The sequence below is a fragment of the Rhineura floridana genome, chromosome 3 (assembly GCF_030035675.1).
Source record: "Rhineura floridana isolate rRhiFlo1 chromosome 3, rRhiFlo1.hap2, whole genome shotgun sequence".
Classification (NCBI taxonomy): Eukaryota; Metazoa; Chordata; class Lepidosauria; order Squamata; family Rhineuridae; genus Rhineura; species Rhineura floridana.
The window spans coordinates 5111323-5138558 of NC_084482.1; the positions used below are offsets into that span (position 1 = coordinate 5111323).

The following is a 27236-nucleotide window of genomic DNA, read 5'->3' on the forward strand; positions in this document are numbered from 1 at the left end:
CTTTACTCCACTTTTTCCCACCTTTTGGCATATACCACAAGATAGACAATGTTGTTTTACATCTTTGGAGATGTTTGGCCAATAATAGTGTGCAGCCAATCTCCTCTTGGTCTTTTTTATTCCCAGATGTCCTGCACATGGGACATCGTGGGCTACCTCTAGCAATCTGGTTCTGTATTTGCTAGGTACTATCAATTGCTTCACTGGTTCACATTCATCCTTTCTCTCAGCAGGCATCCACAGTCTATATAAAATCCCATTCTCACACACAACTTGATTCCTCAGTTTGTCAGTGAAAGGAATCTGTTGGGTCAGGGCTTGCTTCTTTATTTGCTTCAAACTGGTATCCTTATCCAGTTCTTCTCTGCAATGCTCTGTCTCTTCCCCAGAGACCATTTGATACAGTTTGTCTCCTTCAGCAGGCCTGCCAAGGGTTGCTATGGTGACCTGAGGCTCGCAAACAGATTCCACCCTGTTTCCTTCAGCCCCTTTTAACATGGCTTCTGTTTCTCTGCCAAGTTGCTGTCTGGTCACCACATATATTTTCCCTTGTGCCCCCATAACATCTCTTCCCAGTATCACTGGTTCTTGTTGTTGGGCATTAATACCTACTTTATATTTGCCCTCTCGGCCTCTCCACTCCATTTTCACTAGGGCCATAGGCAAGCTTTCTGGTCTACCCCTCACTCCTTGAATAGTCACCGTTTCCTGAGGTAATATTTCCTCAGATTTTATTAAATCTGGCCTCAGTAATGTCTGAGCGGCACCAGTATCAAGCAATGCCCAATAATTTGCCCCTTGTACACTCACTTCCTCTCTCAGACTTGAATCAAGGTCTGTTACTTCTGTCCAGTTTATCTGGCAGAACTGAACCTTTTTCGTGGTTAGATCTTTTGGTTCTATTTTTACTGCCCTTGCCTGAGCAGGATTACTAATGGGGTTGGCAACCTCACATTGAAAACGTAGGTGCCCCGGTCTACCACATTTATAGCATAATTTCTCCTCTGTTTTAGGGTACACAGATCCACTCTGGGGTGTCCTGTGCCCTTCAGATTTTACTGGAGGTCTCACTCGCTGTGGTACCACATCCTTTCTGCCGCCACTATATGGTCTGGGTTTAAAATATCTTGATGTTTTCCCCACCCAGCCAGTTCTATTGGAGGCAGAGTGATCCGCCATCTCTGCAGCCTCCTGCACCGATGTAGGGGAACGGTCTTTGACCAGGAGCCTTATTTTTGGTGGTAACTGATGGTATAATTGATCCAGTATCATGAGGCTTTTCACCTCTTCCGCTGACTGAGCTTTGGCACTACTCATCCACTTTCCAAATATATCCATCAGCTTTGCTCCCAGTTCAACAAAAGACCTCCCTGCTTGGATCTGACAGTTTCGGAATAACTTTCTAAAATAGTCAGGTCCCAGTCTGAATCTTTTGTAGACTGCCTCTTTAAACTCAGCATAGGTGACGGGCCTGTCTGAGGGGAAATATTGGTATACCTCTGCCAATTCCCCTTTGATCAGGTTTGATAAATACTGCATGTATTTATCTTCAGGTAGCCCCCACAACTGAGCTGCCTTTTCAAAGGTTGTGAGATAAATTTGAGGATCTTGACCAGGCTCATACACAGCAAAGTTCTTTGGAGTAATTTTTATTTTTGCTCCATCTCTGTCTTTCCTTGTCTCCTCAGAGTGAAATTTCTCTCTATACAATTTTAATCTTTCCCCTTGTATCTCAGCATCCACTCTCATTCTCTCAGTTTCCATCCTCAATCTCTCAGTTTCCATCCTCAACTTCTCAGTTTCTAACTCTCGCTGTTTATCTTTCCCATCAGCTTCCATCCTCAATCTCTCAGTTTCCACCCTCAACTTCTCAGTTTCTAACTCTCGCTGTTTGTCTTTTTCCTCAGCCTCCCATCTTAACTTCTCTCTCAAATACTCTATATAAGCGGGATTGCTTAAGTATCCTTCTGGGGTCTCTTCCCTGACAGGTTGTTTTTGCTGGGCAGTTGCAAATCCTATAAGTGCTACCCTCAATTCATCTACCCCTTTACCCTCGTGAGGTAAATTGAATGTTATGCACTTCTCCACCAGCTCCTCTCTTTTCATTTTTATATATTCAGCCATGGTGTTTGAGTTCACTCACTCTTTGCCACACACTCTTTGCCAGTCACTCTCACAAGTAATCTGGTTTTGTTATTTCTGTTTGCCACACCACTGTTAGGGATTCTCTAGTATTCGTACCACCGCTACAGCCAACACCTGTGACGTAGTCTCCTTTGTTCGTATCCCACCGCTACTGCCACCACCTGTGACGTAGTCTCCTTTGTTCGTATCCCACCGCTACAGCCACCACATGTGATGCCCTTCCCTGGCTCTCCCTGTCAGGTTCCTACCTGCTCGTGGTTACTGCCTGTCACTAGGCACCACCAGGGACTCCACCAGTCCGGACTGTCCTTTTTTATGGTTTCTCTCCCCGCTCTAGCATAGACCTCACCAGATCCCCCTGCTAGGCAGCACCACCAGTCACGTCCTATAACCCGTATTCCCAGAGACTCTGCCTGAGTCTCTCTATCAGGTTACCTCTGTGACTGCGTGCTTAAGCTGTCCCAATCCCTTTGTATCAATGCAGATAATCCTGGTTTGCTCTGAATACTTGTGGTGTTATTCTCTTCACCGCTGCCACCATTTGTTACCCTTCAGCCTTGGTATTTACCTTACCCTCCCTTCTGGTCTGTGGAACCCCAGCCAAGGATCAGGCCTTTGGTAAACCAAATATATTTATTAAATAACAGAGATAACAAGATTACTTTATAAAGGCACTTAAGCATATGGTTTCATCTATTCCTGAGGTACTGGTCTTAGTATTAATCCGAACTCCACACTCTCCTCACATCCACCAACTCTCCACCCAATCTCCTCTCAAAAACTCACCAAAACAACCCACTCACGTTCACCGTCCACCCAGATTTAACTGTCATCCTTCCATTTATACCCTCAGCCATTCTAAACACTCAGCCAATCATCCAGCATTCTACTGCCCATTCACTCCCCCCTCCTCTTTCATTCCACTTACCATGTATCTCCTGTACAAACAGCACTTACCATATATACACTAATACATGAACATCACAGTCAGCCCCAGGGGGGTCAGCGTTGTTGGGCTCTTGCTGACGCTCACACCCTTGCAGGTGGCCCACTGCCAACCCCTGGAGCCCTCTGGCTCTGCTGTTCTATCTCCCTGGTGTTGCTTTTTTAATCTGGACTGAGGTGAAAGACAGGATGGCCTCCATTAGTCCACATACAGAAGCTGACTGGACTGGTAGTTTAAGCTTATTTCAATACTTGTGATGGGACAGCGTTTTCCTGAGGACAACTGAGTAGCTTAGTGGTTACAGAACAAGCTGTATGGGCCACACAGCTCAGCTGAGCAATTAGCTTGCTGCCACCCTTCAGCACCTGCCACCTGAAGCTTCTGGGTCACTGCTTAAGGGTAAGGCCAGGCCTGCCACATGTGATGAGAAGTGGCATCCTCCTCCACTTACCTCTTCCTCTGCATGGTGTTGTGGACTGCATCCAGAGGAAAGGTCAAGTAAATGAACAGAGGTGGGGAGGACCTGTCTTAGGCAAGGACCCTCCTAAAACGAGCCAGCACTAAGCCCTAGCATCCCTACTGACCAGGGTTTTCCCCCACCCTTTCCCCCATGCGAAGAGCAACAAAGGACTCCCAAGTGATGATTTACAACTGCCAACCACTGAGTGGGCAGTTGAAAGACACAACAAAATAATTTGGGGGGGGGGGTGCTCAAGCACGTTAAAAAGACCTTTGCTTCTGCCCTGAAATGAGGGTGAAGTCAATGGTTTTTCACTCATCAGCCTTTGTTGCATTCAAAACGTCCTCTGTTTAAAAACAAGCTGTGGACAAGGGCTTTTTAAGGCCTCTGAATAATGGACCTCTCCTTCCCAGGCCAGGGATTCTGCATTCCTGTCCAGGAGATGGTTGCTGTGAGGCTTGGAGCAGCCAGGGATGGAAAGGAGGTCTTAGGCTCTCCAGGGGATGAAAATTGTTTCACAGGTGAGTGGAATAGGCCAAAACAGGCAGCTTCATAAGAATCTGCATTGCCAGTTATGCTGCAGAACAGAACATGTGGTCTGTAAAGTCAAAAAGTAAAGTTAAATATTGGGCAACATTCCCACTTCTAGGGGGAGCTGTGGAATCTTTCCCTTTGGTGACATCAAAGTAAGCTTGGCTGGGCATCTGTCAGGAATTCTTAATGGGGGGGCATGCTATTTCTGGTGAAGAGTTATTGGAGGAAACGTCCCATTTGTCTCCTTCTAGCTTCATGGTTCAATGAATCCGATAACTGCTATGAACTCTTGACTACCTGATATTTCATTTATTTAAATTAAAGTTTCTATTCCTTATGATGGTAAAGCAACAACAGGAAAACAAGTTAAAGTATTTCTGCAAACTACAAGAGGTTGAAGCCTTCATTAGCCATAGAAATGGTACTTCTTTGCCCCAAGCCTATTCCTCATTCTACTGTTTCTAATCCTTGACTCTCAGTATACTAGTTGGCTCAGGAAAATGGATTGAGAGGTAATGTGCAGAGTCTTCACCCTCTTTCTTCAGACTGAGGGCAGAATTTGTGAATGATATAAGTTTGTATGTGCTAGGGGCTGTGCCCCTGCTTGCCAACCCTGCATACCCCCACCAACACCCCTCACTACTCCCTCCCTTTACCCCTTGCCAAAATGTAAGTAAATGTATTATTTCAGATAAAAATGTGTCAGTAATGCCCAGGGCAATCTCCCTTTACCCCTTGCCAAAGCCAACTCCCCTTTACGCCTGCTTGTCTGTCTGTCTCTGTCTCCCTCCTCTGCTGGCGAGCAGCTCTCAAAAGTCAGTCATCACACTGTAGTTTGCCACTTGTCGGTAGCCAAGTGAATTGCTGTGTGATGACATCTTTAGGCAAATATATTATAGTAGAAATGTAAGTAAATGTGTGTATTATTTCAGTTGAACAATGTGTAAGTAATGCTCAGGGCAATCTCTCATGTTTGCTTCATGCCTTTTTAGTGTTGGGCTACTGCAGGCCCCTCCCTCTTGCCCTCTCAGATTCCACTCCTAACCTCCTTGTAAATTAATCTCTCTGATGCTCTCCTTCCCCTCTTCCACAGTGTTCTTTGTACAACGGGAGAAGCAAGAGTTTTGGAGCTTGGGAGTGCTGGAGTTCACTGCCCCACCCAAGTCTCAGCCAGCAGTACGCTGGGTCAATGCCCTACAAATCTGGATACGTCTCCATGGTCAGTTCCTAGGTGGCTCCAATGGAAAGGGGTGATCAATTGTAGCTATGCTTAAAATGGTGCTTTCCTTTTGGGCCAAAGCCTAAGAGGCAGGCCTTCGTTGCCATGGCAAAGGCAAGCTGCATCTGAATGGGTAGCTCTTAATTTCCAAGAAGACAGAGGCAGTGAGGCCCTTTTAATTCTGTGTGTTTGGTGGGGACTGTGGTTTGTCACTAGTAAGGGAGAGCTGTCTGCATGTGTTGCAAGGTACTCATTATTGCTGTTTCAGCTAGTCCAAGGCTGAGCTCTGGTAATAATAAATTAGATTTGGGGGTTTGAGTGCCTTTAAATCAACACACACATGCACACAGAGCAAAATTATAGCTGAACAGAACCCCATGTTCAGAACCAACGTTACCTCTGAATACCACTTGCTGAGGAGGCAACAGTGTAAACTGTGTAGAGGTTGTATTTACAAGCAAACAGTATATAAATCTTGTTAAATAAGATAAAAACAAATAAATAAACAGTGGGGAGGGCATTTTCTTCATGTCTTGAATGTGGGGTTCACAGAGGCACCTGCTTGATGCTTGGCTAAATGGGCCTTTGGGCTCACCCATCAGGACTGGTTTCCCTCCCTCTGCTTCAGGAGTTACACGGCCCAAGAGCCTCCTTGTCTTCATCAACCCGGTTGGGGGGCGCAAGCAAGCGGTGGAAATCTACCGTGGTCAGGTGGCTCCACTCTTCACCCTGGCTGGGATCTATGTTCAAGTTGTGGGTGAGTCCCATTTTCTTCCATCACCACTTCCCTGTTTTCCCTTCAATATGGCTCTCTTCCCCATTCCCAGCGGCCAGTAGCTGATGGCATGGTGGCACAGTGACACTCCCCTGACCTTGGGACAGCTGAGTTGCTGCCTCTTACCAAGAAGGAGAGGGGGAGGGACAAGATGATGGGGAGGGTGGCTTGATGCACAAACACTGGCAGAGCTAATCCAGCACTCTTGTTTGTGTGATTGCACTGTGCTGACCTCCCCTTTGCCTCCCCACTGGTAATCAGCAGCAATTCAGCTGTTGGGAGGTTAGGGTAGTGCCGTCCCAGCCCACCATCCACTATTGCTAGTGGCATGACCTCTGATCTATCCTTTGCTCAGCTCTTCTTTTCCTCCGTTCCCGTAATGAGCAACTTCCACTTTTCTTCCTCTATTCACCCTCCCAGAGACCTGCCATGCTAATGAGGCTCGTGACTACATCCTACAGCAAGACCTCAGAGACTTTGACGGGTAAGGGCTTATCATGTGGGTTTGCCTGCATTGCCAAAAAGATGACAAAAGAGGGCACATATTTGCATAAAATGTGCACATGCTAATTTATATGTATAGATGCAAATTTAGAAATAATTATTATAGTATAAACAGAAAAACAGTACATCTAGTGGGGAAGACCTGTGTGCCTGTTCAATCTGTTGTCTAGATCAATTCCCAAACCTTTTCTCCCATGCACCACTTGAAAATTGCTGAGGGTCCTGGTGGGCCATTTAATGATTTTCCTGCCTGTTGTAACAATTGTAATGCTCTGTGCCAGGTGCTGTGTGATTTTAATTGTATTTTTATAGCTTTTAGTTTTTATATTGTATTCTATTTTATTACAATTTGAATTCTATGTTCTTCACGGGTATGCTGGGGACCACCTGAATGAAGGTCATGGACCACTGGTGGTCCACGAATCACAGTGTGAGAACTCCTAGTCCAGATGCTAAGTGTTCATGCACAACTTCGAGGTCCCTCACTGCTCTTCTCTCTTGGGGTTTTTTATCTTTAAACCAGACTTGGATTAGATCACATTTCAAATAGAGCAGGGGTTCCCAAACTGTGGCCTGCAGACCATCAGTGGTCCTTGAGCTTCCTTCAGCTGGTCTTGGCACATCTGAAGATTGTTGGTTGAAGACAGGAGATGGCACATCCATCGCATTAAAAATTCATATTGATTTGTAATTGTATTCTAACAACGAAGCTCTCAGTTTTCAAAATGCAGTTTTCGTAGACAGGTTTTATTGAAATGAAAATCAGGTGGTTAATTTGACATTGGCTGATGTTTCCAAATCACGCTGGCCCCGTTTGCAAGTTAAGGTTACATTTGATACAGTTCAGAAGGAAATTTCAAGGATGTTAAGATCCTTAAAAATCAAGTTAAGAAGATTTTCATTTATTTATTTCAAATATGTTTACCTCACTTTTGTTTTTATATATAAATTCAAATAGGCTTACAAAATTTCTAAAATACACAGATTGTGTGCTGTACATCCTTCAGTTTGTAGCAGTAAACCCTGCACTCAGATATGCACTACCAGTTGTAGCCTGAAATAGTAATGTACGCACATATTTTTGTGCTCCCCGTGGCATGGACACAATGCTGTGAAGCTATGCAGGGTTGGGTTTGCTTCATGCCTGGGTGGAATAACTCCATGTACGCTGCCTTGGGTTTCATCACCCTTCTCCCTGGCATACTACTTTTCTGTATGCAGAGAGCTTTTTTTCATGAGGAACACATTTGCCATTTCATTACACTAACTGTATAAAAGCAGCTTTCAGTGCAGCTCCATATAATCCAACATCCTGTTATCAGCTGTGGCAGCTCCCCCATTCCCCAGAATGAACTGAGGACAGGGGAATCCCCACAATCATGGACTATTTGACTTGGGGTCAGCGGGGAAGCTGTCTCCGTACCTGATGCAACCTGCCTCATTTTTCCACAGACTGGTGAGTGTGGGGGGCGATGGCACCTTTAATGAGCTAATGCATGCTTTGATTGACCGGACACAGTGGAAAGCAGGGGGTTCAGAGACTGACATTGACACAGAACTCCTGTCCCCAAGGCTTCGTATTGGCATCATACCTGCAGGTGAGGATAAGGAAGGTCCTGGGCACTCGAAAGTGATTTTGGGACTACGGGTTTCCTTTAAGGTTGGGGTCCCCAATGTGGACCCCATGGGCGCCCCAACACTTTCAGACACTCTCCTGGGTGCCTGCCAAGGTTCTCTGTCCCTTGCAATTGTATCTTGGTTTTGTTGTAGAGAAGTGGAGAAGGGTTGCCTGCTTTTTTGTTGGTCTTTTATTATTTGGGGGGGGTGTTCTAAGCATCACTGGTTTTTCTTCTGTGGAATGGGTATTTTGTGTTGCCTGTGACGGTTTATTAGATTTCCAAATGTGCCCCATGCCCAAAAAGGTTGGTGAGCCCTGCTTTAAGGCTATGGACTGAAATGTCATGATAAAATGGATGGAGTGCTGTCGCACTCAGGTCCTCCTTGCGGGCCACCCAGAGGCATCTGGTTGACCACTGTGAGAGAACAGGATGCTGGGCTGGGCCTTTGGTCTGATCCAGCAAGGCTCTTCTCATGCTCTTATGATTTAGCCCTGCTAATCCACAAATGCAGGTAAAGGTAAGCAGGAATCCCTGTTGTTCTTTGGCAGCCATGTAATATGTTGCTTTTCATTTTACCCCAGGTTCCACTGACTGCATCTGTTTTGCAACTGTGGGAACAAATGACCCCATCACCTCTGCTCTGCACATTATTATAGGTACTCATCCCCCCCTCCCATTTACTCCATGGCTCAGAACATTCAGCTCTTGAGAGAATGGGGTATTGACATCTATCTTGGCTGAGAACATCACAAGGCTGGATTTGGGAAGCAAATTCTCCCAGGTTCCAGACCAAGTTTAGAGAGACCAAGCTGCCTGAAAGTTGGGTGGCCCCCTCTCTCCACTAAAGTCAAAGAGTTGGGAGGCCTGCTCTGGCCAATTCAGGACACCTGAGTAGGGCTAATAAGGATGAGACAGAGAGACATGTGTGCCTCTTTTTATCAAATGTGTCCACACATCCTTCTGGAGGCCAATCTCCTTTTCAAATAATAGGTTTGTGAAGTTGGAGTGGATAGACCTCTGCTGCTGTGTTCCAGTGCTTGGTGAGGAATGCAAACACAGATTTATCCCTCGTGAATATAGTTGCTCTCTCTCTTTTTCTGGTGAAAAGTTGTGGATGTGTCCATGCACCTGGGGAGGGAGCATTCTTTGTTAACCTCTGGATCCTTTCTCTGTTCTTTCCAGGGGACAGCCAGCCTCTGGATGTCTGCAGCATTTGGCATAATGCAAGGCTTTTACGCTACTCAGTATCACTGGTTGGTTATGGCTTCTATGGTGATGTAGTGAGCACCAGTGAGAAGTATCGTTGGATGGGGCCAATGCGCTACACCTATGCAGGTATGTTTGGGTAGGGGAAGGAATCGGCTGTGATACGTTTGCATAGGATGCCCAACTGACAAAGGAATATACACCGAATACCTGGACTAGCACACTAAAACCCTCTTTGACAGGCTTGAAAGGGACCTCTGGCTTGATGCGAGGGTTAGGAGAGGCCTGGCCAGCAGTAGGATGAACCAAATGTAGTAATACTGTGTGTCAAGACAATCCACGTTATAACCCTCACTGTTTGTGGAAGTACTTTTGAAAATATGCATGTCTCTGTTTATGGTATGTTTGACAGTAAACCTGACTGATTGATAATTTACATGATCTGAGAGGCCCATTTTACTTAAATGAAAGCTGAAATTGTTAAGAGTCTCTGTCAGTTGTTAAAATCCTTCAAAATCTAGTCTGACATGCTGCATACTGTCAGCCTTCCCATATAACTCTCCCTTCTTTTCTCTGCAGGTGCCAAAGCAGTACTGAGCAACCGCAGCTATGAAGGCACAGTGGAATTCCAAGTGGCACGAACCAAGGAGGCCAGTCCAAGGGACCAGACACGCTGCCGGTCTGGGTATGTGTGTGTGAGAAGTCTGATAATTAGATTTACAATCAGGGCAAAAGCTAGCATCACAAGTGGTGGAAAGGGTTAGGGTGTCATCCTAACACTACCTCTCTCTTTCAGCTGCATGATCTGTTCCGAGTCTAGCAAACAGCTGCTGGCTGGAAGAGAGGAAGAAAAGCTGTCGGAACCAGAGCAGCACACAGGTGAGAGAGCTAAATGCTGAGACTGGTGCACAGCTGACCGGCTGGGGTTGGGTCATTTCCTAGACAGGCTGTTTGGCAAGGCAATTAACTTAGATGTGGGGCAGTTGAAGGTGCTACAGGGTCCCTGGTCTTGGGGTAGAATCCAGGTGTCCTGGATCCTACTTCATTTTTTAAATTCAGCTGCACTCCTCTTGTGCATATGTGGGTATGACACCACCCAAGTATAAGACAGTGACAGAAACAAGAGAGACTTTTGCCCCAATCCAGCAGGCTTCTATGAATGGACGTGTATCATACGTAGATGTGGATGTACATCTTGCCCCCCAGTGGAACTGGCTCTGCGCATCTTTTGAGCCACATTCAGGGCTTCTGTTAGTGTGCATGCAACTAGATCTGGCTTGAGAATCTGCAACTGCTTTTTTTAATTAAAAAAAAACAGCTTTGTACTCCTTATCACTGCAAAGCTAATAGTAATACTCAGCATTTATATAGTGCTTTTAAATGTTAAAGCACTTCACCTACTTGGTAGTTGCCAGCCTTTTTGGGCCAGTGGGCACATGTGGAAACCAGAGAAACCGTTGGGGGCACCACACACCTATAACTACCAAGAACACAGCACAACCTATTGTGTGTTACTACAGAATGCTTCTTTCAAATCTAATTTTGGGGCATGAGGTGGATGGAAGAGACCCTTTGGGTGCCAGCAATGGCTTCTGCAGGCACCATATTGGAAACACTTGACTATATTATGCATTATTTATTTGGTCAAACTATTTATACCTGTTTAGCCAGAAAGGTTCCCAGAGTGGCTTTCAGATTTAAAAAAGGGCACAGTCCCTGTCTTTAGGATTACAATCTAAAAAGACTCAATACAGAAGGAAAAAGGGGATGGGGTGGGAAGAGAACAAGAAAGCTTAGCACCAAATTTTTGATGTTACAAAGTTCTTATAATGATCAGCTCAGATGGAAGTGGGCTACTCAGTTTAAACAAAACAAACAAAGGCTTTGGTAGCTCATGAGTAACGGACTGTGACCTGGATGTGACTATATTGTAGTGGGAAGTTGTTGACCTTACAGGTGGGAGCTTGGCTTTCTGGGATCTTGCTGGATTCTGCCAGGTTCTTGTTACTTCAGGGTTGCCAGGTTCAATCCCTGAGACTGATCCTGTATCTTTAGGAAAAAAGAAAGTCAGCCAAGTGCAGGTGTTCTTGCAACCCTGTAATGGGAAAAACCACAAGGTGGAATTCTCCCTTCCCCCTGCATAACTTTTAAAGATACAGAAGACCTCTGGGAAGCCTGGCCTGGCAACCAAGAGGTCTTCTGTATCTTTCAAAGTTGTGCAGGGGGAAGGGAGAATTCCACCTTGTGCTTTTTCGCATGAAAGGGTTGCAAGAACACCTGCACTTGGCTGACTTTCTCTTCTCCTAAAGATACAGGATCAGTCTCAGGGATTGAACCTGGCAACCTTACAGCAGGTAGCTTCATGTAGACCCAGTTGATTACCATCATCCCCAGAGCAGATGATCCTCCTGCTCTCCCTCACAGGGCAGTTGGTTTCAGAATCCTTTGAGCAGAGGTCAGGGGTGGGTGGGTGGGTGGGGGGAGAGGAGGTAGTGCTGGTAAAACAGCAGCAAGTGGAGATGGCCATTCCTCATTGTCTGCTGCTTGAGTTGATCTTGTAATCTTTAAAAGAAGCTTTTAAGGCAGGTAAGTATTGTCATATTGAAAGTAAGAAGCTGAAGTTGTATGTGTGAGAATGTCTTGCTTCGATCCACCTAATGAGTTGATGGCTGAGGAGATACAAACTGATTTGTAGTTAATTCCCTTAGGCTATACCAGCTGTCTGCATTTTCAGAGTGCACTGGCAAATGACTGCTCAAATCTTAGAAGCTAGGTGGCAGAATATGGGAAATATAAAACTAGAGAACCTATGCAAATTTGCATAGTTTATACAGAAATTAGTATTTCTTGGTAGAAAATCTGGCTTTCCCGAGTACAGAGTTTTAATTTTGTTTCTATCATGGAATCCACACGGACTTGGTAATGCTTCTGAGTCTTGCTGCAGTGGCCAGATCTGACCCAGGAATTCTCATTACTCTTAAGCAATCTGACACAGAAAGAACTTTACCATAGCTGCACCTTCCACTTCTGAGGCAGAAGCTGCACCTGTCCAATAGCTGTCTGCCATGCCAGCATTAAACACACAGAAACCTTTTTCTCATAAAGGGAATGTAGTGGCAAAAAGTGTAAGGTGTGACAACCCTGGTTCTAATCTCACCTCAGCCACAAATTTGCTGGATGGCATTAAGTAAACCAGTTTCCCAGGTTCAGCCCTCCCAATTATAGTAGGGAAGACTTTACAGGATTGCAAGGATTACAGAGCAAATTAATGTTCAAAGCACTTTGTATCCTAAAGTACTATAGAGATCCTGTTGTTATACCCAGAATGGCAATTCCAAGGCTGGTTTATCCACCCTGTTAATTTCCAGGTTCAGGATATAGACCATGCCCTGGCTACCTTACATGCTATATGTCTTATGTTTCATTGGCTCCTTCATCCTTGAGACTCCTCCCCTCCCTTGGAGATCTCAAAAGCAGTCTAAGGACAGGCTGGGTGATAGCTGATCACCCTGTTTCTATGAATATGATTGGAACAAATTAAACCAGCTTGAGATGCTTGCGTTTGGTGTGGTGTGGTAAGACAGTGGGGAACTCCTGTTTCTGAACAACATGAACTGCTGTGCAGTACTTTCCCTTTGACAGCAAGTTTGCAACCTCCAGTAGGAATTAATTGCTTGTTCTAAGCTAATGGGTGCTGCTGCTGTCTTTAAACCCCTGTGTTGGGAGATTAATGAGCCAGAGTTTAGCCCTGGAAATAGCTTTTAAACATCAGGGCTTGGCTGCAGAGCATGTGAATCTGTAATAAGGGAGCATGTTCCTTACTTTCACTTTCAAGTCACAACAATTTGCTTCTGCAGTAGGCCTGTCAGGAGACCTGCACCCCAGAGAAACCTTTTTTCAGACATACTGTCCAAGTAGCAGTTATGCCTCAGTAAAAGCTGCCCAGGATAAGCCTCCTATTTCCCCCCTCTCCCCCAGATGGCGAATGGCAACGGGTTCAGGGCCGCTTCCTAGCAGTCAACTTGACCTGCATGAGCAGTGCCTGTCCCAAGAGCCCTGAGGGACTTTCTCCCTGCGCCCACCTGGCCGACGGGACTGCTGACCTCATCCTGGTGCATGAATGTTCAACGCTGTCCTTCCTACGGCACTTGACTCGGCACACCAATGGCTCAGACCAGGTATGGAAGGCAGATAGGGGAAGAGCCTCCTTTTTCCTGCACTCCTCATCCCCTTCAGCTGGGAGCAAAGTCTAAAAGGCCAAGTGTCTTTCCAACAGTTACAATTCTGCACATGTGTACAGTAAGAAAACAAAATGCAAACTAGGGATGCGTTAGAATTCTGCCCAATTTGGATTTGGTATCGAATTTTCCATTAATTTGCTTATTTGCTATTGTTGCAGATTGGATTTTTACGGAGTGGTTTTCAATGGCTATTTTTGGAAACAGGTTTTTTTTAAAAAAAACTGTCTAAAATATTGATGTTAATATCAACATTTCCTTTAATTTATTGATAGTTTCTTTTAAAATGTCAATATTAATATCAGTATCATTTCTGAGGGGGGAAAACCAGATCAGTAAAAGCAGCAGCTTGCAGACAAAGAGACAAACTCATTCAATACCAGCCTGTTTAGTCAACAGAATGCGTTCAAACCAGCACTGGCCAACGGACCCCATCCCTAATGCAAGTTTAGCAAACTGTAAAACAGACATGTATAATTGCTCCAGAAGTGAGGCATGCTATTTGGCATTGCAGGCTTCTCTTACCTTAGAATCTGCACTTGTGCATACTTTTAGGTCCCCTAATGGAGGACTGAGCACAAGTTAGTTATTTCATTTATACCCTGCCTTTCCTTTCATGATAGAAACCCAAGGTGGCTTACATATGATTCCCAGGCGGTCTTCCACCCAGGCACTGACCAGACCTGACCCTGCTTAGCTTCTTGTGCCTTCAAACCATAGCCTGGGATCAAGCTCAAAAGCTGGCAGTTAGAAGCCCTGTCTGAATGTAACCGATACACAGTGGGATTTTTCCACAGCTGCAAGCAAAATGGGAATAACGTGCAGGGAACATCCTGCATTAACAACTCCATTCTTTTTCTGATTCAGCTTGGGCCCTGTACCACTTCTGAGAGTTTTCTGAGAGTTTCCTCCTTTTCTCTTTAGTCCCAGGCTATGGTCTCAAGGCACACGAGGCTAGCACTCTGCTGAAGCTAAGCAGGGTTAGGTCTGGTCAGTGCCTGGATGCGAGACCGCCTGGGAACCATATGTAAGCTGCCTTGGGTTTCTGTGATGAAAAGAAAGGCGGGGTATAAATGTAATAAAGAAATAGAGAACATCCTCCATGCCTCCAAATTGTGAAGTCACAAAGCCCCAGAGTGGAGCTCTGCTGTCTTGCCACCACTGCCAAAAGTTAGGTTGATGAATACACAGGATTGGGCCTTTTCCACAGTGACACCTAGGCTTTGGAACTCCTCCGTCCAAGAGGTGTGCCTAGCCCCATCATAACTTTTTCTAGGGGATGGTGAAAACTGGTTTTCTGCTGGGCTTTTTACAGTAGCTGAACTATTCCAAACCTGATGTTTCTGCTGCTATTTTATTCCATTTTAGTGATTGAGATGATACTATTGTGTTTTCTTACATATTCTGTGTGTGGCTTGGGGGCCTTTAGACAAAAAATAGTATTTTAAATATTTTCCTCTTAGTTGCTTACTTCTCTGGTATGGGGAAAAACTATAATTCTGTTTCAGAGCATGTGCTTTTGCAAAAAATATATATATATATTGGGTAATAGAGCTGCAAAATGCCACCTGCATCAGGTCTGGGAAAGACTGCTGCTAATCAATATAGACAGTACATGTCTAAATGGACCACTGCTTTGACAAGATAAGGTGGCTTCCTGTGGAGGCCTTGCTAGAACTGCAGCCTCTTGAGCTAGTGCTGGAGAGATGATGAGGTTGTTTTGGTGGCAACTATTACATGCCGTGAGCTTCAGCAATCAGGGGGCTCTCTTGTAAAAACAACAACCACCACCTTACATCTGCTCCTCAGTTTGACCTGCCCTTTGTGAGTGTGTACCGAGTCCAGGCTCTTCGTTTCACCTCCTCAAAAGTGGAGGACTATGAGGATGGAGAACCAGCCACACAAAAGCGCAAGGGACTATGTGGGGGAATATGTCAGGGAGAACCACCCGTCAGCTGCTGGACCTGCGATGGTGAGACCTTGAGCCAGACTGACATCAGCATCAGGTAGGTGGCCTGAATGGTTGGGGCAAAGATTCTTCTGCTGTATGGCAAGGGCAGAGATGGAGGAAGAACAATCCACAGACTGGAGCTAGACGCTTGTGAATGCAGGCCCATGACTCCACCTTGGATCGCACAGAGACAGCTAGACGTATCGGAGCAAGAAGTGGTGACCAGGATTGGGACTACATGGCAGGTTAACTAAAATGCCAAGATATTAGTGGTGGGACGGGAGAGGCAGAAGCTTAGAAGGCTTAGCAGACTCCTTATAAGGGCATAGGCGCCTTCCACAAAGTGTAGCTCACTGCAAGTGCAAGCATGGAAAATGCCAGAGGTGCTAACAGGGAGTGTGATATTTCAAAGACATCATATATTGCAGCCTTGCTCCTCCTGACCATCTCTGCTCTCTCTCCAGAGTGCACGGGCAACTCATCCATCTCTTTGCCCGTGGCATCGAACAGGCCCCATGCAACTCATAGGTGCTTCCTGCTGACACAAGGTCTGAGCTAAATGACAGCACAGCATGTGACTGCTGATGAGGAACTGCAAGGCTATGAATACGGGGAAACCACATGAATACCTGGAAATAAATCTCACCGGGCCCAGGCTGGCATCCCAGAACTTACATGGAACAGCCCAGCTCCAGAGGAAGTGTAACCAAATTCTGCTGCTGCTCCTCCTGGATTGGTAGAAGTGCCACCTCACACACAATCATTTGGGGTCACTGATCCTAGAGAGGAACAGCACATGCGCCCATGGCTGCTGTGCAGATACCAAACTCCAGTGTCTTCCTCACTGGTCTTCATTCTAGCTGCAATCATGTCATCCTGGGAATCGATTGCCAGAATGGACATCCAGCCCAGGGTGGGGAATCTCTGGCCCCTCAGGCTGCTAGGCCATTTCCTCCCAAACCATGCCCACCTGCCCCACACCTGCTCTACCCCTTCCCACTGCTGTTGGATTTACCAATAGGCAGAAATAGACTTGAGTCCCCTCAAGAGTAAAGCTGCTCCAAAGAAATACAAGGACCAGCGAGTCTCTGTAATAGTTTCCATTTACATAATAGCATCATATAGAAAATCCAGAAGCAGATTGAGCAGGAATGTAACAAGTAATGCAGCCAAAGCACAGCTAGTGCAATTGACAGAGCAGCATGTGTAAATGGAAAAGGAGGGTGAGGAGACCCCCTGCAATCTCCCCCCACCACAAGAGACATCCCCCATTCTGAGGGGCAAAGGGTGAAATGGGACATCTAGTCCACCATCTGCTGCCAGCATTGTAAAAAGGAGCTGGACTAGAGGCACCTGCTATTGAAGGCCCACAATGAGGGTAATGGAGATTACTAGCCTCACATCAAAGCCCAGGTGATGCTGGGGGAGTGCACTGATGCCTATACCCAGCAGGTGTTCCTAGGACAAAACCCATCATTTTTCAAATGTAGCCTGCAGGGACTGGGGCACAGAGAGCCCCCTGCTTAGCCTGGCCAGCTCAGCTTCTACAGTGAGGAGCAGCGGTTACCACTCCATGTGAGCCACCCGGGCAGTGGTCACAGCTTGTGAGGGTTGACCCAGCGGTAGGTGCCTTCATACTGGAACCCCACCTTCTTCATCAGCTCATCTGCCTCTGCAGGGCCACGGCTAGAAAACAAAAGGTCTCTGTTAGTAATTCTGGAACAGCAGATGTGACGTGTGAGTGAATCTCTCCTACGCAAGCCCCATCAGGCAGTTGTTTCCCACGCAATGCTTTTTACAGTTATCACCACTTTTGACTATTGCCATAGACTGAACGGTGTAGCAGCAGCACATTAAAATGATCAAAAGTTGACCAGAATGTGGTCTTTTTCATCTTCAGTTTTAGTAATTTAATTATAGCACATTATTACTAAATACGATCCCCCTTCGCTGATTTCTGGGCACCACCACAACTTAGCACCCCACTTCACCTATAAGCATGCACTGAAAAACTGGATCAATTTAGAAGTGCAGGCTGCAGCTCCCTCTCCCAAGACTTTAACATCGCTGGGCCAGGTAGTCCTGGAATCCTGCCATTCATGGTGTGGTGCCTACAACTGGACCAGTTCTCCAAAGCCACTGTGTAATTCCCAGCTCCTGGGTATATTTTACACTGGGGAATCAAGGAATGTGCATTACAATAATTGTGCTGGAAAATATTTTGTCTTCCCAAGTTTCTCATTTTGTAGGGTGAACAGAGCCATAATTAATCCTAGTCAAAAGATCTAAGGCCATGGCTAAGGCCATGTAGGAGGCCAGTCTGTCAGGTGAGAGAGGGCTCTCTCCATGACTAGGCCAGCAAGGCTGTTTGAAAAGGACAGGGATTGAAGTGATCCTTAATGTGTTAAAGGTCAGCACCAAAATCTCTCCTTGATGAACTTCACACTGATTGTTTTTATTATTTATTAGATTTGTTAGCCACTTGTTACTTGAAGGTCTCCAAACAACGTACAACATTGTTAAAAACACACTGCATATATTCCTATATAATATCTTTGTAATGTACACTGTAGTCACATGACAATCTTCTAACTGCTGTGGGGACATGGCAATGACAGCGGTGTGGCTGAGGCCAGGGACTGAGTAAAGAGGGAGGGAGGAGAGTGGATGAATGAGCCAAAAGTGGTGGGTAGGGGACTGAGCGAGCCATGGAGCAAAAGGACGGGGCAGTTCCCCAGCAAGCGTCCTGCTTTGCTGCCGTCACCACCTATGTCACCAATGGAGTGCAAGGAGGAGGGAAGTGGCAGGAGAGCAGGACACTTGCTGCAGAGCTGCCTGTGCCAGCTGTCCTTCCTGTGCAGCTTGCCTCTGCCGTCCGCCTCCCTCCTCTGCTTCTCTTTTCCATGGGAAAAGGTCAGGGGGAGGTGCCTTGGCAACCTGGGGGAGGAGGCCAGCATCAGGTGAGTAAGGAGAGCGAGGCGGTGGCAGCTGCACAGCCATGCCTGGAGCCACTGGGCAGTTTGGCACAGTGGGTGCCTGGGGTCCCTGTTAGGTGGTGGAGGTGGCGCACAGGAACAGAACCCATAGTCATGCAATAAAGATAAAGCAATAATATAACAACAGTGGGTGTACCCTATAGCCTGCTTTTCAAAGAAACTCCTGCTGTACTCCAACATTGTATATCTAAGTCCTCCCACCTCCTCTTCCAATCTTACCTGCCATAGCAATAGGGAATTGGTTTGGTTTTCTCTGCCTCAATCTTATGGAGCAGTGGAGTGAAAATTCGCCAGGCCTCACGTAGCTCATCACTAAGGGGAGGAGGAAAGATTAGGTTATAGAACTCTGAAGAAGTTATCTGCTTTAAGCTGCAGTAGTTCAAGGATTTTTCAGCCACGATACCTTGGGCCTAATTAGGTCCAGCAGGTCCATGAGGCAGTTTTCCCCAAAACTTGCCCCACATATGTAGTACCAGGTGAGCGGCAGCTAAAGGAGCAGCTGCAAATAAATAATAAGGAGCTTAAAGCTGATTCCTGTTGTTCCTTGGCAAGTGGGGCTTGCTGACAGCTCTGACTGGCACTGACAACAAGCCCCCCTTTGTTCGCAAGCACAGTATGGATTCAGACTGCACTTACAAGTGGCCATTTTTCCTCTGCAGACAATTTTGCTGGTCTGCAGAGGGGAAAAAAAGGCCACTTGCAGATGTGGTTTGAATCCAAACCACGCCTGCAAATAGCCACACAGGGCTCACTGTCAGAGCTGGTTAGCTGCTTGATGATAAGCCCATCTGAAGTTGTCACTTGACATCAATGATTTCAAGAGATTGACAGATGGGAGGCTGCACCCACTTGTGAGAAACGGCCTGCAGCGGGTGGGCCGGTTCTTGTTCTAGCCCTTAGACTGAAAAAGGTTCCCTATCCTTGCCCTATGCACTTGTGGGTTTTTTTAAAGGAACACGATGACAAAATGTGGTGGACTATACCAAACTGCAGAAGTAATCTGCTGATGGAATTTCTGGCACATGCCAGCTGGGGTGTGGGACAGACAGCAGCAGTCCTTTGGATGTTCCAGGTCTGAGAGAGACTCTTCTCGTTATGTGTTTGTTTATTTATTTATGCACTACTTTTCATAAGGCATCCCAAACTGATTTACAATATAATCACATATATAAGACAGTTACCTATATAAGAACAGTTAAAGCAACTGCATGTGTATAATTTTTTTTTAAAGAATTATAAATATAAAACAGCTTAAAACAATAGCACATAACATAAAATAAATTCAATTCCAACACAGATGTCAACTGGGATAAAGATTGTGGAAGCCTTGTTGAAAGAGGCCAGTCTCCAGTTCTCCTGCCAACTTGTTCTGCCTCATTTTAATGATCAAAGGGTCAATAATTTGTGCATTCCAGTTCCTGTCCCCTTGCTACATTTGACAATCTGGAAAGATCACAAACAGAAGGCTCCCTTTTGTTCTGTCTTGCCCTCAGTTGCTGTCCCATGGGAATCTTGAAACGATCTCACCACATACCTGCGCACAAAATGCATCTGACTCCCGCAGAAAACATCCAAGATGAGTCGCTCATAAGCATCTGGGAGCTTCACATCCTGTGGAAGGAGACAGGAGCGACAGACTGAATGTGCTGTGCACCACGATAGAGGCTGTGGGCCTTTGGTGGATGGGTGGTCTTCCTTTCTTTGCAATGGTCATTGGAAGGAAAGAATTTGAGAGGTGGACAGGACACCTGCCCAGCAGAACTCTGCAATATTAAGTAGCCTGAGAATCTAAGGTGCTGGTCACATATGCATGCCTATTACATAGTGGCTACCGTACAAAGTGAGAAACTTGCTTATGTTAAAGACCCATCCCAAATCAAACACTACAGGCAGAACTTTCTTATAATCTTACTTTAAGTGCCTTCACACATTCAGTGGTGTGTATTAATCAAGTGCTGCCTAGGCATGTGTGAAGAAGCCCAAAGTGGGTGTAGAGATTATCTGAAAGTGTGCCAAAAGTAGTTTCACCTTCCAGAAGGTGGAGAGGGTGGGGGAATGACAACTGTCCCCTTCATGCTTCCAGACCCTTGCTGGCTCTGTCAGGCTGTGCTTTTTCACCCCTCCACCACCACTACTGCTCATCACCTCTCACTACCAATTCACATGTTCTGCTTCTGCTCAAACAAACAAAATTTCTAAAATGACTCAAACAGATTTACTGTGCACCTTTAACAACCTTGTGCAAAATAAGCATCTTTACCCATGCAAAATTCTTGATACTTAGCACAGAACTAGGTGTTTCCTTGCCACAGAAAGAGAGGAACTCTTGGTGATGGTACCTTGTAGCGGTTGCCATAGGTGAGATCCAGTTCAGATTCTTCTGGGTTGAAGAACATGCCTGGTTTCTTAGTCATCATTTTGGTATAGACGGCTTCATTGGGCTGCACACGGATGACCAGTTCATTGCGCTTGCACTGGCGCTGAAAAATGTCACCTGGCACCTCCCGGAACTGCAGCCGCACCTCCGCCTTACGCTCATTCAGTGCCTTGCCGCAGCGCAGGACAAATGGCACTCCTAGAAGGGGAAGATTAAAACAGGAAGGAGACAAGAGATAAGTCGGGACCACTCCATAGCACCTCAAATCAAGGATGCCTGGATGTTCTCCCTTTACCTTTTCCTTCTCCTATATACTCACCATCCCACCTTTCATTGTCCACATAGAGCACAGCAGCAGCAAAGGTAGGGGTGGTGGAACCAGCTGGGACAGTGGGGTCATCCAGATAGCCCTTCTGAGCCTCCCCATTGCCAGCTGCATCTCCCACATACTGACCAAGCACCACGTTCTCAGGCTTCACTTCTGAGATACACTTTAGAACCTTCACCTAGTAGAAAGACATGGACAGGGTCTAAGATCTTCACAGATGAGCTGAAAGGGGAGAGGGGCTGTTGCCTCAACAGCTTAGACCAGCCTTTCCCAACCAGTGTGTCTCCAGATGTTGGACCACAACTCCCATCTTTCCTGACCATTGGCAATGCTGGCCGAGGCTGATGGGAGTTGTGGTCCAACAACATCTGGAGGCACACTGGTTGGGAAAGGCTGCCCTGGAGAGTGCCTAGTTAGGGAAGGTGCTTTATATTTGCCAATGCCCATTAGCTCTGCTAGTCAGATGGAATGGATCTCAATGAATAAATCTCCACGAGCAGATGCGATACTATGCCTCTCATGCTATTGGCGAAGGCCTTTGCCCCTTTCAAGCCATGCTAGTGGCCACTCGCTCTCAGAGTCAGGATGCTGGACTAGATGGAGCCTTGGCCTGAGCCAGCCATTCCTGTGTTGTTCATTAGACAGAGAACCAAATACCTAGAGGGAGGGTCTCTTCTGAAAGATAAAGTACAGTATGGATTTTGTGGTTCACATGTTTGTTTGCAAACTATATAGTTTGTTAACTATGAGATCAGTGTACATATAATGCTAACCGTGGTTAATCCTGAAAAGTGCAAGGACTGGGGACAGCACTCGGGCCTAAGAGAGGAAGGAGAATATTGTCTTTCCATATGGTGTGCTCGCTATCTCTCAACCATGGTTAGGGTAGCAGTTGCCATGAACCCCAGCACTAGCTGACTCTCCAGGAGTTTTGACCCAGTATGGGTGTTGCATGAAGTTCACATAGATCTAATTAGACTAATGATTTGATTGGGGAAAGGGGCTACTGAATCTCAAACCAAAAACTTCTTTCTGGGAAATTTCAAGGTTCAGATAAGACTTAACTTCCTAAGAAGAAGTGATAGCTGTTAACGAAATGACATGTGCCACAGATTTTTTCCCCCAGTTGGTGCTGGGTTCTTGTGTTATGTGCATGTGGCTAGACAATCATACATGATTGTGTACCCTACCTGAGCAATCTTTCCTACTTAGAAGTGACAACCACAAAGAAAATTCAGCTTGGCTGAAAAAGCCCTGAAGAGCACTGGGAAAAAGTAAAGAACACAGAAAGAACTGCACACAAAACGAACCAGTCCAGTTGTGACAGCGGAGAGGGTCAGTCACTTTGGGGCACCAGCACCTCCATTCAGGGCCTGTGACTATTACCTTTACTGTTTTTATTGTTTTATCTCAAAAGATTTATATACCGCTTAATAAAACAAACAAACCTCTAAGTTTATATAAACTATTCTAAAATATTCGTAAGAAAATACCAATAAAATCTAGAATTTAAAAACAAGCAGACATAGTAAGATTACTAAAAGCATAGATAAAATCAAGTTTTAAAAGCAATGTATACAATAAAACTACATGTCAGAAAAGGTTTTAGTGGATGTCAAACACAGGCACCTGCCTAATATTACTTTAAAAGAGACTGGGCCTTCCCAAGGGAGGAGTGGGAAAGAGCAGTTCTGGGCAGTAGCCAACTCGTTCCCATTCTACAGGGAACTGAGCCAGAGGAATGGTAACTTACCCAAGGACATTCAAATCAGCAGAGCTGGGTCCCAATATTAGCTCCTAGTTCAGTACTCTATCCATTAACCTAGACCTGCTCCTACCTTCTCATCACGCACATCATCAGAGTTGGTAGATGCTGGTTTCTCCATGGCAACCAGGCAAAGCATCTGGAGAAGGTGATTCTGCATTACATCCCTGTAGAGGTGGCAGAAAGAATTGGCATTAGCTACAATTGTGGTATTCAAATTATCGACTAATCATTGCATTCCATATGCACTACCTACTCCTATTCCCAATGGCCTGCAGCACCCTAACTGCCATGTTCCCTGGCATGTCTGCACGTATGCAGTATCTTGCCAACAAATGTGGTGGCTGGAACTGGGGCCCTGGCAACCTCTACGAGCAGCAGAAAGAAGTGTTGGTGCAAAACCACAGGAGTGACCTTTGACTGTTTCTGATGCGCACACAACAAATTGGACAGAGAGTAGAAGAATAATAGAATGTGGGATTAAGTCGAGAATTCAGCTTCCTGGGAAATTCAAAGCCAAATTCTACATTATTTTGGCTGATGGGGAGTTTCTAAAACTGGTTGCTGAAATAATATTGAGTGGCGGGGGAGGGTTGTCTTGCAGAGGAGAAGCAGCAGGTGTATAGCCTTCTTTTATGTGCAGATTTTCTTCTGCAAAATGCCCCCCAAACCAGACGCTTTTATTCATTTCCCTCCATCTTTCTGAAAGCAAGGTGAGGAGAATCGAAGGGAAGGAGTGGTGGATGTGGGAAGTGTCAAGAACTCCTTTGGAAAGGTCCTCCAAGGTCTTCCATTATCGTCCACCCTTTCCTGTTTTTATCTGATTCCTTCCCTCTCTATCTAGATTTATAGCAAGATGGGTGGCTGAATAAGATTTCCAGTGACTGGGCTCGAGGGGGGGTTCAGTGCCCCCCAAGCTCTGCCTCTCCCCATAACTCACAAAACGAGACTTATGCAGTATATGGGAATCTGCATGAGCTATACAGATTGCACAAGTCACCTTTTCCTAGCAAGGAGTTTGAATTTTTTAAAAATACCAAATACACACAGCCTGGGATCCAACTATCATGCATCCTACTTCCAATTATCCTGAAAAGATCACAGCTGGAGACAAGCGAAGGGGAAGGAAATAAATTTGTTGCATTTGTTGAAGTGGGAAAAGTGGTGGGAAAAAGAAACAAACAAACATACATAGAACCGTAATAGACTCTTCCTTACCAGGTAATTCAGCACCGAAGTATAATGCCCATTTACAGTGAATAAAGTTCTTTTAAGTCTATTTCACACAGAAAAGGGGGAAGAAGTTGTAAAACCTGGTGGGCCTAAACATTTCAGACTATAGGTGGGGGGAAATCACATGGCTACATGCTTCTGCATGGGGAAAAAATATCCTGCACAAAGAAAACTACCATATTAGGGTGAGAACTAAACTAGAACCCTTCTCTCTGGCATGCTAGTTTTCCTATGCGGGAGATACTCTTCTTCCAGGCAGAAGCATTCAGCCATGTCATTTCCCTCACTTATAGTCTGAAATGGTACCTTCCAGACATAGGTTGACCACTTCATCACTATTTGAGTGGAATCTGAACACATTTCTTGTTCACTGCACTGCCCCAGTGGTTTGCACATACATCTCAAACACACCTAAAACAAGGGTCACATTCCACACACTCCTTCACCCTCCTCTCACCGGATAATGCCAAACTCATCAAAGTAGCCGCCCCGTCCCTCAGTGCCAAACGGCTCTTTGAAGGTCAGAATAACACAGGCAATGTTGTCACGGTTCCAGATGGGGCCGAAGATCCGGTTCCCAAACCTGCAAATGAAATGAGAAACTGCCTGAGTCAGAGGCTGCAGGGCATGGGTGCCCCAGCTGGACAGCAGAATGAAAGGGCCCCTATTTTTACTGGCTGAACTCCACCCAACAACACTCCTACTGAAATTACACCCTGCCCCAAATCCAGCTGAAGAGATGCTTGAATAGCACAAATTTCAAAGGTGCTTTTAAAGCACGTGGGGAGAACCAAGCCTTAAGGTATCTGCTAGGGACTGAACAATAGGGGCACATTTTAGCCCAGGTAGCTGCTGCCTGATTCCTATGGTTTGAGTCCCATGTCGGCCCACGATTACAGCCCTTGAATGCCACACCCCAAAATCCCACTTTACCTGAGCACCATCAGGTTTTGCACCATCTCCTTGCCCAGGTAGTGGTCAATGCGGTAGATCTGGTCTTCTTTAAAAAGTGCTGAGATGTGATTTGACAATTTGTTGGAGCTTTCCAAGTCCTTGCCAAAAGGCTTTTCCACAATGATGCGATTCCAGCCCCTGGAGATTTGGGAAGTAGGGGATTGCAAAGGTCACATTTAAATGTGGGGTGTCATAAGTTTGGGGGGGATGAAACCAAGTAAACCCTAGAGCCCTCTCCTAATTCATGCTGCACATATCCTACCCTAACATACTCCCCTGAAAAGTTATGCAAGTCAAACAGATTTCCATAAGTGTACTTTTTTTGTTCTTTTACAATATTTATTTCATTTTGACTAGCTTTGATGAGGCTCAAGGTGCTGTGCAGAGCACTGAAATCCCACCCCATGATCACTAGAAGTCTTGCTCAGCTCCTCTGCAGCTTCCAAGGTCACTAGTCATCCTAGAGATTCTCCAGATACCACAACCCATGTTTGTGCAAAGTGTAACAGCTCTGCCTTTAACTGATGCCCAGAACACTTCTCCACGACATCCCTTCCATCAGGAGTTCTCAAACTGTCATTTTGAGAAGTTTTACAAATTGGTTCAGATACACATGAATATCTTCTCCCTGCCGTGGCCTACTTATGCGTGCCATACAAAGAAACCTATTTCTGGTAAGTGCACCAGTCAGATCAGGAGCTTGGATTTCTGCATCTCCAGGACATCCTTTCGCAGAAGCTACCACTGTTTCTTCCAGGAGTATACTTCTTCCACTGTAATGCAAGCTTCCAAGAGTGGTCTATGCATGTGAGGGACCCCTGTTCACACAGATCAGAACCAATTCAATCAGGTATGAATTGGCTCTGATCTCCCCTCCATCAAGAGAAAGAACCACTTGCTCAAGACTTAACTAGTTCAGAACAAAGCACAGTTAGCTTAACTGACAGATCTTGCTTTTGCCCCGTGCTGAAGGGAGCATATCAAAAGAGAAAAGGACATTTGGAAACAAAGATAACTACGGAAACTATTCCACAGGAGATTTAAGTGTGACATCTTCCCATAAACTGGTCAATTTGCGGGTTCTGTTTTTGGACATGTTCCTCGAGAGATCTTGTTCCCCTTTTGTTTCTATATTTTTGTTGAATGTTGTTGATATAGGATTATGTTGTTGTTGGACTGATATATGTACAAAGTTTTACCTAAAGATTTCTGTAAAGAAAATAAATAAATAAAAATTTATACAGAAGAAAGAGAAAAGGACATCAAGGCCCATGACATCCCTTGGGAAGGGATCCCGAGGAATCATAGACAGGGGACTGGTAGGGACTGTGCTGCTATCCTACAATGCAGTGAAGGAAGGGATGGTGAGAGAGGTTTTGCTGTGCTCGCTCTCATTTTCTTGCTGGCACGCACGCTCACACGCATGCTCTCTCTCTCTCTCTCTCCCCCCCTCTCCCTCTCCCTCTCCCTCTCTGTGTGTGTGTGTGTATGTGTGTGTGTGAGAGAGAGAGAGAGAGAGAGAGAGATACTAAGGCCAAGAAGGGCTCACACCTTCTATTACAGCAACTCCCTGCTCATCCTCAAAAAGGCTGGACTGTTTTTACACACACTAAATGATGGCAAATTTGGGGTTTGCCACTGAACAGAGAGCAAGCCTGAGTCAGACTTGGTTTCCTGATGAGGCACTTGCTTGCAAAGTGGTGGCAGAAGCAGCAGACTCCTCAAGCACTCTACTCAGCCCACTGCCCCCATCTGAGCCATGGAGAAAGTTCACTGCTGTGCTCCTTGTTCTTTTAGTTATTTGTTCTCGCTCAGCCTGCTTTCCCACCCCGCTCCCTGACTGACAGGATCAGGAGAGCTGGCAAGAGCCTGTTTCTGGTTTGGGAAATGGGGCAGCTGCTTGTCCTCCAGAAGCTGATTAAGAGGCTGCTGCCAAGGAAGGGATCACACTCTTCTTCCTCACAGTGAATTCCGCACTCCCGTCTT

General features: G+C 45.8%; 2 protein-coding genes across 11 annotated transcripts in view; one reads left to right on the plus strand and one right to left on the minus strand.

Annotated features, from left to right (window-relative positions):
* LOC133379219 (ceramide kinase-like) overlaps nt 1-17470 on the plus strand; it is a 36088-nt gene extending 18618 nt beyond the window's left edge. For 4 of the 6 annotated variants that reach the window (XM_061614033.1, XM_061614036.1, XM_061614037.1 and 1 more), the window contains 12 exons: nt 3965-4072; nt 5179-5304; nt 5933-6061; nt 6500-6563; nt 8036-8181; nt 8784-8858; nt 9385-9537; nt 9988-10093; nt 10205-10287; nt 13387-13586; nt 15456-15652; nt 16062-17470. In XM_061614033.1, the coding sequence (XP_061470017.1) occupies nt 3965-4072; nt 5179-5304; nt 5933-6061; nt 6500-6563; nt 8036-8181; nt 8784-8858; nt 9385-9537; nt 9988-10093; nt 10205-10287; nt 13387-13586; nt 15456-15652; nt 16062-16125 (1451 nt within the window). In that variant the 3' untranslated portion in view covers nt 16126-17470. The remainder of the gene's footprint in view (nt 1-3964; nt 4073-5178; nt 5305-5932; nt 6062-6499; nt 6564-8035; nt 8182-8783; nt 8859-9384; nt 9538-9987; nt 10094-10204; nt 10288-13386; nt 13587-15455; nt 15653-16061) is intronic. The other 2 variants (XM_061614034.1, XM_061614038.1) reach the window with 2 other exon arrangements.
* G6PD (glucose-6-phosphate dehydrogenase) overlaps nt 16683-27236 on the minus strand; it is a 32643-nt gene continuing 22089 nt past the window's right edge. For all 5 annotated transcript variants that reach the window (XM_061614028.1, XM_061614032.1, XM_061614027.1 and 2 more), the window contains exons 6-13: nt 25230-25388; nt 24754-24879; nt 23137-23230; nt 21290-21476; nt 20933-21168; nt 20128-20204; nt 18813-18905; nt 16683-17283 (exon numbers count right to left, since the gene is read on the minus strand). In XM_061614028.1, the coding sequence (XP_061470012.1) occupies nt 17193-17283; nt 18813-18905; nt 20128-20204; nt 20933-21168; nt 21290-21476; nt 23137-23230; nt 24754-24879; nt 25230-25388 (1063 nt within the window). In that variant the 3' untranslated portion in view covers nt 16683-17192. The remainder of the gene's footprint in view (nt 17284-18812; nt 18906-20127; nt 20205-20932; nt 21169-21289; nt 21477-23136; nt 23231-24753; nt 24880-25229; nt 25389-27236) is intronic.